At 57.3% G+C, this 13,786-nt stretch overlaps 1 protein-coding gene across 5 annotated transcripts in view; it reads left to right on the forward strand.

Annotated features, from left to right (window-relative positions):
• CRHR2 (corticotropin releasing hormone receptor 2) overlaps positions 1 to 13,038 on the forward strand; it is a 38,055-nt gene extending 25,017 nt beyond the window's left edge. For 2 of the 5 annotated variants that reach the window (XM_033087961.1, XM_033087964.1), the window contains 10 exons: positions 616 to 701; positions 1,439 to 1,548; positions 1,861 to 1,978; positions 3,645 to 3,798; positions 4,283 to 4,343; positions 5,465 to 5,537; positions 9,879 to 9,964; positions 10,124 to 10,259; positions 10,642 to 10,683; positions 12,155 to 13,038. In XM_033087961.1, coding sequence (XP_032943852.1) covers positions 616 to 701; positions 1,439 to 1,548; positions 1,861 to 1,978; positions 3,645 to 3,798; positions 4,283 to 4,343; positions 5,465 to 5,537; positions 9,879 to 9,964; positions 10,124 to 10,259; positions 10,642 to 10,683; positions 12,155 to 12,295 — 1,007 coding nt within the window. In that variant the 3' untranslated portion in view covers positions 12,296 to 13,038. The remainder of the gene's footprint in view (positions 1 to 615; positions 702 to 1,438; positions 1,549 to 1,860; positions 1,979 to 3,644; positions 3,799 to 4,282; positions 4,344 to 5,464; positions 5,538 to 9,878; positions 9,965 to 10,123; positions 10,260 to 10,641; positions 10,684 to 12,154) is intronic. The other 3 variants (XM_033087962.1, XM_033087965.1, XM_033087963.1) reach the window with 2 other exon arrangements.
• Positions 13,039 to 13,786: the final 748 nt, after the last annotated feature.

Below are 13,786 nucleotides of genomic sequence, written 5' to 3' on the forward strand. Positions count from 1 at the left end.
TATGTGCTCAGTAGCCTAAGGGTTAAGAAGACAGCACCTGAGCCAGGCCTTTTGGGTGTGAATCCTCTTCTCATCCTTCTATCCTTGGCAAGCAGTCTCATCTCTTGGTGCCTCAGTTTCCTCTCTGTAAAATGGGTTACTATTAGTTCCTATTTCGTAAGGTTGCTATGAGGATTGGTACGTGGTACACACCTGGTATGTCCGTGGTAGCTGCTATTAAAATGAAAGTGCTGATACTGGTAGGAAAACTATGGATCTCATAAGCATACAATGATTGAGATAAGGAAGGAGATTATTTGGCATGCTGAAAGTAGTGACTCTTCACCCACAACTCAGGGCTTACACCTGGGTTCCATTTCAAACAAAATTTAAGTGTACGAACACCTAGTCAAAAATTATTTCGAAAATGGGCTTTATCTTGCCTTTCAGCTCCCCTTTGTGGTCTTTTGTGCAGTTGTCACACACATGACTTTGAGTGAGCTTTCAGATATATGTTGTGTTTCCTGGCCTAAGGAAGCTGGGAAGTGGGGGCCTTATCCTGGGGCAACCCGGGAGCTGCAGAGTGTTCCTGAGGAGGGGAGTGACCTGCCTCTTGGTGACTGGCGTCTCTTGTAGGAAATGCCTACCGAGAGTGCTTGGACAATGGGACATGGGCCTCGCGGATCAACTACTCCCAGTGCGTGCCCATTTTGGATGACAAGGTGAGCGGCCCTCCCCTGTGCTGACCCCGGTCCTCATAGAGGTATTAGGATTCAGGCTGACCACAGAGGAGTCCAGGGTGGCAGAACCAGTCCTGTGTCTCCCAGTCACTCCATTTTGCGCCTCTTGCCCCTGCCCCATGTCCTGCCTGGTCCTGAGGGACACTGTAGTGGACTAGAGAAGGGGGACATGGAAGCCCCCCGTCGGGAGACCTCGGGCTGGTGGAGGACACAACCAAGGTGGATGTGACACAAGAAGGGCATGACTGTATAATCAGTGTCCCAATCAGGCTGTGTGACTTCCATCCTCCCCTGGCCTCAGTTTCCCCATGTGGCATTCCAATTCTATGACTCCACGTGGAAATAAATGCAGCCCCCAGAAGGCCAGTCCCCATAAGAAGCTGGGTCCCGCTCAGACCTCACCAGCCCCGCCTGCTCTGGGACTAGATTCCATGCTGCCTGTGTTCTGGCCGCCACCCCTTTAAAGCTACGCCACATTCCTGACCCAAAATGACACGTCCCGCCTGCGTACCCCTCCTCATTCACCCAACGCAGTCCTCTGTGGGGCTGGAACTTCCCCAAAGACTGAGCCTTCCGTAGGGGCCAGGTGTGCTGACGACCCTTGGAGCCACCTCGGCCCCCAAGGTCAGGACACACAGGGGGGACATTGCTAGCGTGCCAGCCCCGCCCTGCCTGTGCCCCATGCCTCCGTCTGCCCATGTGTCTGTCTGTCTGTCCAGCAGCAGAAGTACGACCTGCACTACCACGTCGCACTCATGGTCAACTACGTGGGCCACTGTGTGTCGCTGGCAGCCCTCGTGGCCGCCTTCCTGCTCTTCCTGGCTCTGCGGTGAGTCCTCCCTATCTGTCCTCCCTCATCACCCCCCACCTTAGCCCCGACGCGCTCACCTCCACTGCTCGGGCCTTGGAGCCAGTGGACAGAGGGAGTTTGGGGGAGGCGCCGGGGCCCTGACCGCTGGCAGGTGTGCGGGACACACCAACGGAGCCGGCTCTGAGAGGCCTGAGCGTAGCCGCAAGCGTGGGCAGTGGGCGCGTGGGGCAGCCCTGCCTCACCCCAGGCTCAGTCTCTACCTGGCCTCAGAAAGGCTCCGTCCTAGCTGAACCCTGACCCCAGCTGACCCCTGACCTGGGCCTCCCACAGGAGCATTCGCTGTCTGCGGAATGTGATTCACTGGAACCTCATCACCACCTTTATCCTGCGAAATGTCACATGGTTCCTGCTACAGCTCATCGATCACAAAGCACATGAAAACAATGAGGTCACTGGGCAGAGGCTTGGGGCTGGGCCTGGGGGGGCTTGAGGCTCTGGGGGCACCACCTCTCTTGCCCAATCCTCAGGTGCAGACCCAGACCTGAGCTCACCACCACTCCAATCATTGTCCATCCAGAGCTGTGGGGAGGAAGGGAGCACAGACCTGACACCAGGCTGATTTATCTGGTCCCACTTGCCATCTCGTGATGTCGGGACCTTCCAAAGACCCCGTAGATCAAAGGAGGCTGCACTTAACCTGTGTTGAGGTTTATCTCACTAAATCCCAATGAGAGACCTATAGGGATTATTTGCCCATTATACAGACATGGAAACTGAGGCTCAGAGAGGTTAGGTGGTACTGCAATGATGCCTCTACATCTGGGCCAGCAGGATCTTGAGCAGGCCACATCGTGTGTTAGCTGCCCACCCTGGCAGTTGTGTCAACTGCCACTGTACTGTGTCCAAGTCACTGAAAAACCAGAAACTAGAGTGAGGCCAAGCAGAGTTCACTGGCACACCATTAGAGACTTCTCAATACCTATGGTTTGCATGGCTGGCCGTGAGCAGACACCCAGACTGGTTTGACCCTTAACTTGGTCCCACATTGAGCTCTGCCTCAGCACCAACCAAGTTCAATCCAATTTAGGGTACCCTGCAGCCCTGTATTGGCTGATAAGATGTCACTTGGAGAAAAAGCAGGGTTCAGAGGAGGGGCTCTTTAGCTTCCCACTTGAGCAAGACTTTCTCAGAACAGGAGACATACAGCCACAGGGGGCGAAGGTCAGGGCTGGGGCCATGTGGGAAAGCCGTGGAGGCAGCGACCAGCTCAGCACAGGAGGCTTATCTGATAGCCAGGACTGTCAGACCCAGACGTAGAGGGGACAGCCTGTCCCCGGGGGCAGAGAGCCCCCCATCCAGACTGCTCCGGCCACCATTCCCCACGGCCCTACCTCAGCTCTGAGGGTGCCCTGCCAATGAACGCATGGGAAAAAAGGCCAGGTAGGGTCTGCTGAGAGGAGCTCAGGACCTGGCTGTGGCTCACTGTGGCTCCTCAGCCCACACCCACATGGCCTCTCTGCGAGGTGCTTGGTGGGGGGTGGCCCTACTCAGAGGGACAGGGACAAATTCCCCTCTGCTGGGAGGCACATCACAGCAACATCCATTCTCCCAAACCCACAGACTGGAGCCTCACCTCCATGACTGCAGCCCAGCTTCACAAAGCCTACACTATTATTTAGGTAACGATTTTCTTTCAATTGAATCACTTTTTTCCTACATGAAATTTCATGTCCCATCTCTAGATGGAAACCAGTCTGACTGTTATGGATTAAAGGTGACCCTCAAAAACATATGACCATAAAAACACACCAATGGTATCCATTCTGGCCTCTGCCTGCAGAAAGCTTGGAGCCAGACTCCTTCTTTCTTGATTAAAAAGGGAAATTAGAAAGCGTCAGGGAGAAGGCACAGACACACTGGAACCAGTGGAGACTGGCGTCTAAACTCCGTCCAAAACCGGGAGAGAGAAATGACAAAGGGCGAACCTTCCCAGGATGAGATGTGAGGGCATTTAACACCATGTCCGTGCGCCCCTGTCATGGCCGCCCTCCCTCGTGCCCAGGCGGCACCTGGGGCCCCAGCCCCTGACCCTGCCCGCTGCCCACGTCGTGCAGGTCTGGTGCCGCTGCGTCACCACTGTCTTCAACTACTTCGTGGTGACTAACTTCTTCTGGATGTTCGTAGAGGGCTGCTACCTGCACACAGCCATCGTCATGACCTACTCCACCGAGCGCCTGTGCAAGTGGCTCTTCCTCTTCATCGGATGGTGTGAGCATCCTGGGGGCCGTCAGAGCCAAATGGGGTGGGGGGGGTCCTGCTGACCAGGTCACCTCCCTCCATCCTGGGTGCAAGGACGGGACCACAGCCCTGTCCACCTTCCCCAGAACAGTCCAAAGATGCAGCCACTCCCCTCCATGATGGCGAGGAAGCAGCAAATAGTGCCTCCAGAGGAATCTTCCACAAATAGCCTTCCTGTCCTTGCCTGGAATGGCACATCCAAAGACCTTTGTCTCTGGCTCCGAAAGAGAAGCCTGCCAGTTTCACTTCTCGCTCGGACCTGCTTGGAGGGGACAGCTGAGAGCGGGGGGAGGGCAGGGGTCTAGGGACAGGGCCCCTGTGGACATGGATGGTCTGTAGCTGGATGATTGGAAACATGATCCAGGCCCCCTCGTGATCCCCCACCCTGTGTTCTACAAGAGGGACCCTTGTCCATTGGTCTGTCCACTGCAGCCCGTGTCTGTCCTTTTTTCAGGCATCCCCTGCCCGATCACCGTCGCCTGGGCCATTGGCAAACTCTACTATGAGAACGAACAGTAAGTGAGACAGGCCAGCCACAGGGGCAGGACTGTTAGGGCAGGGCGGCCATGGTTCCGGCCAAGCGCCGGGCAGGAATGGCAGCCGCACCAGGACAGAGTCGCTTTGTGTTGTCCTTAAAAGGAAACCTATGTCACCAGCATGCAGAGGTACCCAGGTGGTAGGTGTCAAGTCAGCTTTCTTTGCTGACTGGGCTCCTGGCTTTCAGGCCAGGGCACGTCCAAGGCTGTCAGTGAGCCTTTCACAGACCAGGGCCATGGGTGAGGCTGGACACAGCCGATGGGATCTGGGGGAGGGGGTAGGAACGGGGTGCAATCCAGGAGCTCAACATGAGGAAGCACTCATAATGATAAAAGCTGCCCAAAAATAAGGGAGCAGCTTTTCTCATTATGCAGAACAATAGTGAGCTTCCTGTCAAAGGGGGTGTTCAAGCAGAAACCAGAAACCCTGGTGCTGGGAGGCAGCAGGGGAGAGTCCTGAGGCCGTGGGTACTGGCTGACCTCTGGGTTGTGGACATAGTCAGTTCCCTGAAGCCCGTGAAGCCCTTCCCGAGGTCCAGTTGGAGTTGCTGGCAGAGCCAGACTGACCCCTGACCCTGAAGCTTTTCCACCCACCATTCTCCCTGTAGAATAACCAAGTCTCCGTGGGCTCCCTCCCTGAGTGAATGAGGCTCAGGACGGAGCAGGCTCCTACCTCTGGATCTCCTGTTTGTATAGCTGAGTCCTGGCACATGGAGCAGCCAGTCCCAACCTATGCAGGAACAGGTAGCATGGGGCTGGACCAGGGCCAGCGAGGGTGGAGTCTAGCTCTCCCTTCATTCATGAGCCTCCTGCACGCCCAGCCTTGGGCCCCCCAGTCAGGAATGGGTGGGGGTGTAAAGAGGAGGAAGAGGAGCCCCAGGCTGCCCTCAGACTGGCTGGGGACACCAGACCCTCCATGCAGGGTGAAAGGCAGCCCAAGGGTGGTCAGGGGAGCTATGACTGTTCACCCAGGCTTCTGGGGAAGATGTAGCCCTGGAGCTTGGGTCTCAAGCAGGGTGAAGCTGGAGGACCCGGGCCCACGTCTGCAGCAGTCCCCAGCTCTGGCTCAGCAGGCCACTTACAGACACCCCTCTTTGCAGGTGCTGGTTTGGGAAGGAACCTGGTGACCTCGTAGACTACATTTACCAGGGCCCCGTCATCCTCGTGCTCCTGGTAGGTGGGATGGGCTGGGCTGGGCACCAGGGAACAGCTGAGAACCACCCAGCAGAGACGCTGGGGAAGGAAGTGGCCTGGACAGGCCCCCGCATGCTCTGTACACACCACCCTGCTTCCGGGCACCTCCCTTCCCGGGTCTCTTATGCTTTCCTGATTTCTAGTGCCTTCCCACATAGGATGTTCCCTTGCCAGGTACAGTGCTAAGAGAGACAGGCGAGAGGGCAGCCAGTGGCAAGAGAAGGGTGTGCAGGCTTCTGAGCAGCACAGACCTACATTCTCTTCCCTCCCCAGCGACCCACGCGGGGCCCAGCCCACCTCCCCCAGCCTGGAGCAGTGGTACCAGAGTGAAGCTAATGAGCAATTGTTCCTAGTCCAGCTCCCCGCCCTTGGCCAAATGTACTTGTATCTGAGGTATAATTGCCGCCCATCTTTAATCCACGGTGAGTTTTAATTAAGGTAGAGTTTACGTAGAGGCTGCATTCTGCAAAATTGAACCCATTATATATCGTACTTAAAAAAAAAAAAAAAGAGAGAGCCATACAAAAAAGCCCCATAAGAAATTGGCATTTATGTAAGACTTATTTCAGGCTCGGTAATTTCAGGTTCCTCTATGTACCGGCTGCCTTAAAGGGCCACCTGCTCCCGTGGGAACCAAGACAGAGCCATCCTCTTGCACACAGCAGGTGCCTAATGGAGGTCTCTTCGGTCTACCTTGCAGACAATTACTGCTGATTTCTTTTACTTCCTTGTTCTCCTTTCTGTGTCTTTTTCCGGGGTTCGTTTGACCCCCATCTTCGGAGTGTCCTTGGCGTATGTGAACCGGAGATGACTAAGAAGCTTTTTTACCCACGGCCTGAAATTCCACCATCAGGGCTCTCGGTTTATTTCCGAGGCAGAAGTCAGTCCCTGGCAGCAGGCAGTGGGTGAAAGGAGTGCCCTTGGAGTCCCAGCTGCAATGAATCACTTACCCCCCCATGTGAATGGCAACACCATGAGACCCATCCCTTCCCGGCCAGCTGCTGAGAGCCCATCCAGAGCCAAGGAAGGCTGGTCTGGACGGGGAACCCACAGTGGTGGGGAGCAAGCCCCCATTGCAAGGATATGGGACAGTGGTGAGGAAATGAATGGAGAAGGGGAGACAAACAGGTGTGCAGGGCTCTGTGTCAAGACCCAACTCCCAGCCTCCTCTCCATGCCCCCTGCCCGGTTCCAACCTCACCTCAAGGGCATTTTGCTTGTCTTTCCCTTGGGGTCCAGGCCACACCCAGCTATTTGCACTGACAGGGCCACCTGCTCCCATGGGAACCGAGACAGAGCCATCCTCTTGCACACAGCAGGTGCCTAATGGAGGTCTCCTCGGTCTCCAGCACTGACCCCGCTGGAATTTGGTGGGGGTCAGGGACAGGGCTTCCAGGTTCCAAGCTGAGCCTTTCTAGAAACTGTGTCTTTGTTATTTCCAATCCTCACATTTGCCAATACCTGGAAGAAGTAGGGAGCATGCTTCCCATTTCAGAAATGAAGAAACTGAGAGGTGACACAGCTTGCTCAAGGTCACCACCAATAAATACCTAGCTGAGCTGAGACTCAGGGGCAGGTCACCCACCTCTCATCCTCTCCTCTCGCTTGCTCCCCCTGCCCCCACCCTTCCCTTCCCCGGAGGTTCACAGCTGCATTTCTGTTGCTGAGACACGTGCTTATTTCCGAGTTCTGGGAAATGAGCCGGCTGGTTGAGTTGGCACAAGGCTGTTGTCACTGTTATTGTCATGGGAAAGGCATGTGGCATTTATTGGGCGCCTCTCTGGGCCAGGCCCGGGGCTCAGTGCTCTCCACGAGGGTTTCCGCCTAGCTGACCTCCCCAGGCAGGCTCAGTAGTTCCCCTGGCTGCACATGTCAGGAAGTGGAAGTTTAGAGACTAACGAAGCCACTTGCCCAAGGCCACACAGATGTGAACGGGAACAACCAGAATTTGGGCCATGCTACGAAAACTTGGTGCGTTCATTTGGGAGGTGGTCCCCGGGAAGCACAGCGACGGGTGGGAGTGGAAGACAAGGAAAGGAGGAAACCAACAAAGGGCTAGGGGAGGAGCAGGCCGCGTGGGGACCAGCAAGTCCAAGGGGCTCAGAACCCCACCCCTCACCCACCGGGGTTGGGGAACTGGGTTCCTTACCCATACACTCCGTGCCTTTCCAGCAGAGGTTGCCCCGGGGACATTAAATCCCCACATTTCCAGGCACCCCCGTTTTTTGAAGGAAGGAAGAAAGAAGGAAGGGAGGAAAGAAGGAAGGAAGGAAGGAAGGAAGGAAGGAAGGAAGGAAGGAAGGAAGGAAGAAAGGAAGGAAGGAAGGAAAAGAAAAATGACAGGAAACTGGGCTGGACAAGATTAGGGTGCAGTAGCCTGTGCTCACTGTAGAGCTGGAATTTGGCGGGGGGCAGGGTGGGGTCCAAGAATGGAGAGCTCCACGTGGGCTGCGGCAGTCAGAGGCTCCTTGGAGCAGGGAGGAAGGTGCCTGTGGTGGGTGAGGTGGTGCGAATGTGGCACAGGGGGGGGCTGGGAACCAAGCTCATAGGAAGAGCGTGACTTGCAGGCTGCACAGACCCGGGCTGAGGTGAGGCGGGCAGCGTCACTCACTGCCTGCCTCGCGCGAGAAGAGGGGAAAGGCCTTGTCTTCCAGACCCTCCACACTAGACCCTGTCTTTGCTCTTGCCTTAGTCTGTGGAACAGGGCTCTGCAGCCAGGAGGTGCTCACCAGCTGCGGGTTGACTGGATGGACGGGTGGGTGGGCATACATGTGTCACCCATTAAATAAATGGGTCAGTGGCTGGCTGGCTGGATGGATGTGTGGGTGGGTAACTGAATGACTTGGCTAGTGGGTTGATGGATGATGGGTAAATAAGATTGAGTGCAGGGAAATGTGGAAGAAGTGAAAATATATCTTGATTCTCTACGCTCACAGAAGTCAGAAAGAATCAGAAAAGGTCAAATATTTTATCTCACGTGTATGATAAAATCAGGACTGACCTATGTATTACGGTGACCTCATGATCGAAGAGAATGTACCAGAAACCCAGGAGCTAGAAATTAGATGAGACTTAGGAGGGAGCAGCTCTGGCTGAAGGCTCCCCCGCCCTCCCGACCCTGGGTTCAGGGGGCCATGTCACTGCAGGTGTGAGCGCAGAGGCTGTGGCCGGGGAGTCTGAGCCCCGCCGGTCCCCAGAGATCCGCAAGCTTAGGGCCACAGGGCTACCTGTCCCGTGATATCTGCCTGTGTCCCCCACTCCCAGCCTGAGATCCGGAACGCAGGAGAGTTTAGGAGTGAGGAATTCTCAGGAGGGGTGTGTGTGTGTGCACACGTACACACAACTTGTGCTCACACACGAGCCAGCAGACACCTCTGACTAATACGTAAGTCCCTCTGACCCGGGGGCACTTTCTAGGAAGGGGTTCCCAGCGTGCCAGGCCTACAGACCCTCGCCTCCCTGTCTGCTCACACTTGGAGACAAATGAAGAGAAACACAGGCACGCCCACGTCCGCAGATACACACACATGACCACACTCTCTGAGGCAAACACACTCCCACCAGCACAGAATAGACCCGCAGACTCAGCAGGAGCATTGGGACAGCAGCACAGCCACACAGACAAGCCGACACGGATTAGCAGGACCCCTGCAACCCACAGACCCCATGGCACGCAGGTCCCAGGGAGAGGCTGGGATGCTGAGAGAGGCTCGAAATGAAGATAAATGAGGCCCTTCCAGGAGCCTGGGAGCAACCCAGCGGCCCGTTCATCTTCATTGCCTGAGGGGTGCCTGCAAAGGTTCTGGAGTTTTCCTGGCACAGGGGATGGACAGTGAGAGACTAATCACTCCTTCAGCAACCAGGTTATTAATCACTTCATCCGGCTGGGTCCGCTCCGCCAGGGCAGGGCTGTCCTTAGTCAGAAGGGCCTCGGGGAGACCCTCGATGGGGAAGTGGGGACCCTGCAGCAGAGAGGGGAGGGAGCTCGGGCAGAGCCCTGAGCCCAGCTCCTGCCAGGTCCCGAGCAGAGTGGGGGTTGGGGACCTCCTGAGGAGCCCTGTCTCAGAAGCAGTGGCCTCTGTGCTATTAACCTCCCGCCTCTGAGGCTGCTTTTCCTCCTTTGGGTCTGGGAGTGGAGAAGCAGGCTCTGGAGCCCTCCGGTGACAGAGTGCCTGCCTGTCCCAGTGAGAACGGAGCAGAGGCCTTGGGACCCCAGGCAGGTGCTGGGGCAACTAGGACAGGTATGTACATGGGCTCTGCTGCCTTCAGCTCACCCACCTCATGGTCCTTCCTTTTCCCTTCTCTGCCTCCCTCTCTCCAGATCAATTTTGTATTTCTGTTCAACATCGTCAGGATCCTAATGACAAAATTACGAGCATCAACGACATCCGAGACGATCCAGTACAGGTAAGTGACGGGTGCCTCGACCCCCGACAGGGAGCAGGGAGGAGGCCATGGTGGCCATGACCCTGCCCTGTGCGGTCGCCCGGGGCGCTCGCTCAGGCTCCCGGCAGAAACAGCTCCGGAGGGAGGCCCCTCCTGCAGCGCCCCCCTCTCCCCCCCCAGGAAGGTGGTGAAGGCCACGCTGGTCCTCCTGCCCCTTCTGGGCATCACCTACATGCTCTTCTTCGTCAATCCTGGGGAGGACGACCTGTCACAGATCGTGTTCATCTACTTCAACTCCTTCCTGCAGTCATTCCAGGTGGGGCGCGTGACCAGGTGGGACGCTCAGGTGCCCCTCCCTCACACAGGACTGGCGCACACGTGGCTCACTTGTGTACATGCTCACATAGAAATGCACATACACGGCCTGTCACCCCCACCCGAGCCCAGGGGGGCCCACCCCCGCTGGGTCTGCGTCACCCTAGCTGGCACCTACTGCTGGCCCAGCACGTGTTCTGAGGACACATGGCGCCTGCCACCACAGTGGACCCCAGTAAACCTGCACCATGGGGGTGGGACCCCCTCAGCTCTGAGCCTCCAGGGTCCCGGTCGGTGTTCCCCACCATCCCGTCCCTACGCCACCCCTCCAGGCAGAGCGCCTCCCCACACAGACCACTGACAGGTCCTTCCTTCCTTTCTAGGGTTTCTTTGTGTCTGTCTTCTACTGCTTCTTAAATGGAGAGGTATGAGACGGGGCCCCGGGGAGGCCTGGGCTCTGAGGTGCTCACACCCCACTCCAGGGCAGTTCCGGTGGGGCCACCCAGCCTTTCGGGAGTGCCCGGGGGTCCCTGACTCTGCTCAGCTCCACCCTGGAGAATGGGAGGTCAGGAAACCACCCAGCCTTGGCGGGCAGGAACCCTGCCTAAGGAACTCCACCCAGTGTATGCAGGCCAGGGACAATGGGCCAGCTCCCCACCATTGTACCGGGGAAGCTGGGGGCGCAGGGAGCCCAGGTTGCAGGGTGTCACAGAAGACAGGAGCCAGGATAGAGGTGGCAACAGGAGAAAGCTTCCCGGAGCGTGTCAGGTGTGAGCCGTGCATCCAGGCCTCTGTGGACCTAGGGAACAGAAAAGACCCCAGCACCTCCCTGCGCTGCAGGGAAGACCACACACCTCCAGGCGGGCTCCAGGGAGCCAGGCACCGGCTGAAGCCTGGTCAGCTCACGCGGCCCAGGACCCTAACGGCTGACTCAAGAGATGCTCAGTCAGGCCTGAGGGGGCTTCTGGGACAAACAGCAGACACAACGCCCAGAGCCGAGAGCCTCCAAACTCTCAAGAGGAATGCCAGTTGGCCCTGAGGTCACTTCCCCTGCCTATGTACAAGGCGACGGTGGGGAGCTCTGCAGCCCTGGGGCCTGTCACTCAAAGCAGCAGTCCCCAGGTGGGAAAGTCCAACAGTGGAGACTGCAACCGCGGGCCAGAGGGCAGGGAGAGAAGGAGCCACTAAAGCAAACAAACGAGGAGTGCTCCGGAGCATTTATTCTGTTCAGCCATATGCTAGGCTAGCATGCAGGGGACACGGCCCATTCTGCAGGAAAGTTCCTCAGTTGCAATACAAATGAGAAAACGGCACCAGTGACGATCAGGCTTTGACATGAAGAGAAGTGTTAGCGTTCTATCTGGGCGGCATGTGCTAGGGGGAGTGAGGGCAGCTGTCAGGAGGTGGCGCGGAAGGCGTTTCAGGAGGGAGAAGGACCACGTACACGCGTGGTCTGAGTGAAGCACGCACTGCAGCAGGGACGCAGGGGAGCGGAAGGTGTGGATCCTCAGCGCAGAATCGTGGAGTCTCACCACAGACGGCAGGTGGCAGAGCGAGTCAGGAGGGGAAGGCAGCGCCTCTAGAGGAAGGCAGCGCCTCTAGAGGAAGGCAGCGCCTCTAGAGGAAGGCTGCAGTGGTTTCCCCAGGACAGGGCTGGGGAACGAGGGCCCCAGACACGCTGCGAGGGGTACCGTGAGCTCCAAGGGCCAACGGCGGCAGGGGAAGGACCCCACTTTTGGAAGCCGCCAGTCCCCGAGTGTGAAGGTGGCAGTCAGGAGGGCCACCCCAGTCTCCCTTACGGCCCTGCAAGGGGCAGGGAGCAGGGCAGAGGAATGTCTCGGACCCCGGGATTGGCCCCTGAGGGCTCAGCTGAGTCTCGACCTCCCCCCTCCCCAGGTGCGCTCGGCCATGAGGAAGAGGTGGCACCGCTGGCAAGACCATCACTCCCTCCGCGTCCCGGTGGCCCGGGCCATGTCCATCCCCACGTCGCCCACACGGATCAGCTTCCACAGCATCAAGCAGACAGCCGCTGTATGACCCGTCAGTCGCCCTGCCTCACCTGTCACTCTGTCGGGACAGCTTCCCCATCCTCCCCCACTGCCCACTGTGGGCTCTCCTTGCCATGCAGGCTCTGGTGGGGACAGAAAAGAGGACGGCCTGGCAGGAGACAGGCTGTGCTGTAGCGCAAGTGCCCAAGAAACCAGGGCCAGCTGGGCCTGCATCTCAGTACGAGAGGGAGCAGAGCGGAGAGGTCACAGGAACCCCGCCCCCTCCAGGAAGAGCGGGGCACGTCTTCAGGCATTTGTCGACACCAGCTTCTCGCACTAGATCCTCACTGTAGCCCCATTCACAGATGGGAAAACTGAGGCCCAGGGCCAGGAAGGGCCTGCGCAAGTCCCACAACTAGTTGGTGGGACTCCCCTGCCTACTCTTGGTGCAGGCCTTCCCGCCAGCAACAGGGTGACCGTCAGCCCTGCGCCCTGCCTGGGGCCTTCATACTCGGTGGCGCCCTCTGCAGTCGAGAGGAGGCACAGCAGCTGGAGTAAAGGATTAATTCAGAGGGCTTCATCCCACCGCCTCTCTCCTATAGAAGACGCCTCACCTACACCCCAGCCCTGACCCAGCCATCCCCCTGCGCCTGGGGCCCCCGGAAGGATGCTGACTCCTTTCTGGGAGACCTGTTCTCAGCCTAGTCCACATAGAGTTAGGGGCTTGGGCAAGGGACATGGCCAGGGCAGCTATACATTCTTAGGACAACCAGATACATAGTGCAGGACGAAACAGGGGATGAGCTGGGAGAAGGAGTGAGGTAGAAATAGCAGAAACCAAAGTATGTCTTTAGTGATTGGAGCTAATCCCCCAACCCCCACCCGAGACTGGACTTCAGCCTCCCGTTCAGAAACGACATCTCTGCTCTGAAATAAACCATGCCTCTGTGGGAACAGCCTCCCCACAGGTCCACCAGGCATCCAAAGGGGTGTCCTGGGCCAAGGATAGTGGGCTGGGTGCGCCCTCGTATGCAGACTCTGGCCCTTGCCTGGGGCCGGTTCTTCCTCTCTGACCTGTATCCCTGCAGGCCTGTCTCGTATCATTCCCGCAGGACGATATCTGCCCCTTCTCCCCAACCAAGGGCAGTTGAATTCAGCACAGAGGAGAGGTACCCTCACCCAGCATGCCACAGCCCATCCCAAAGGCCCAGGTTGTACAATCTGGGGGGAAGACAGACAAAGCCCACAGCCTCCATGAGCACCAACCACAGGGCTGTTTCCGCCTTGGCTGGTAGGAGAGGCTGGGAGTCCAAGGACAGAAGGAGCCCTCAGGCCAGGGTTTGACAGGGCTTTGCTCTAGGTACATCCCCCCAACACACACACACATTTTTTTTAACTATCCCATCTTGCATACATTAAGTTGCCATATGTTTTTTATATAAGTTTTAAAACTAGCGAGAGATGTGATTTCTGACATTTGGTAAATATTTACGTTTTAAAATAAAGCTACCACAACACTTTAAGAAACATCAGACAGACT

The sequence above is a fragment of the Rhinolophus ferrumequinum genome, chromosome 20, assembly GCF_004115265.2.
Source record: "Rhinolophus ferrumequinum isolate MPI-CBG mRhiFer1 chromosome 20, mRhiFer1_v1.p, whole genome shotgun sequence".
Lineage (NCBI taxonomy): Eukaryota > Metazoa > Chordata > Mammalia > Chiroptera > Rhinolophidae > Rhinolophus > Rhinolophus ferrumequinum.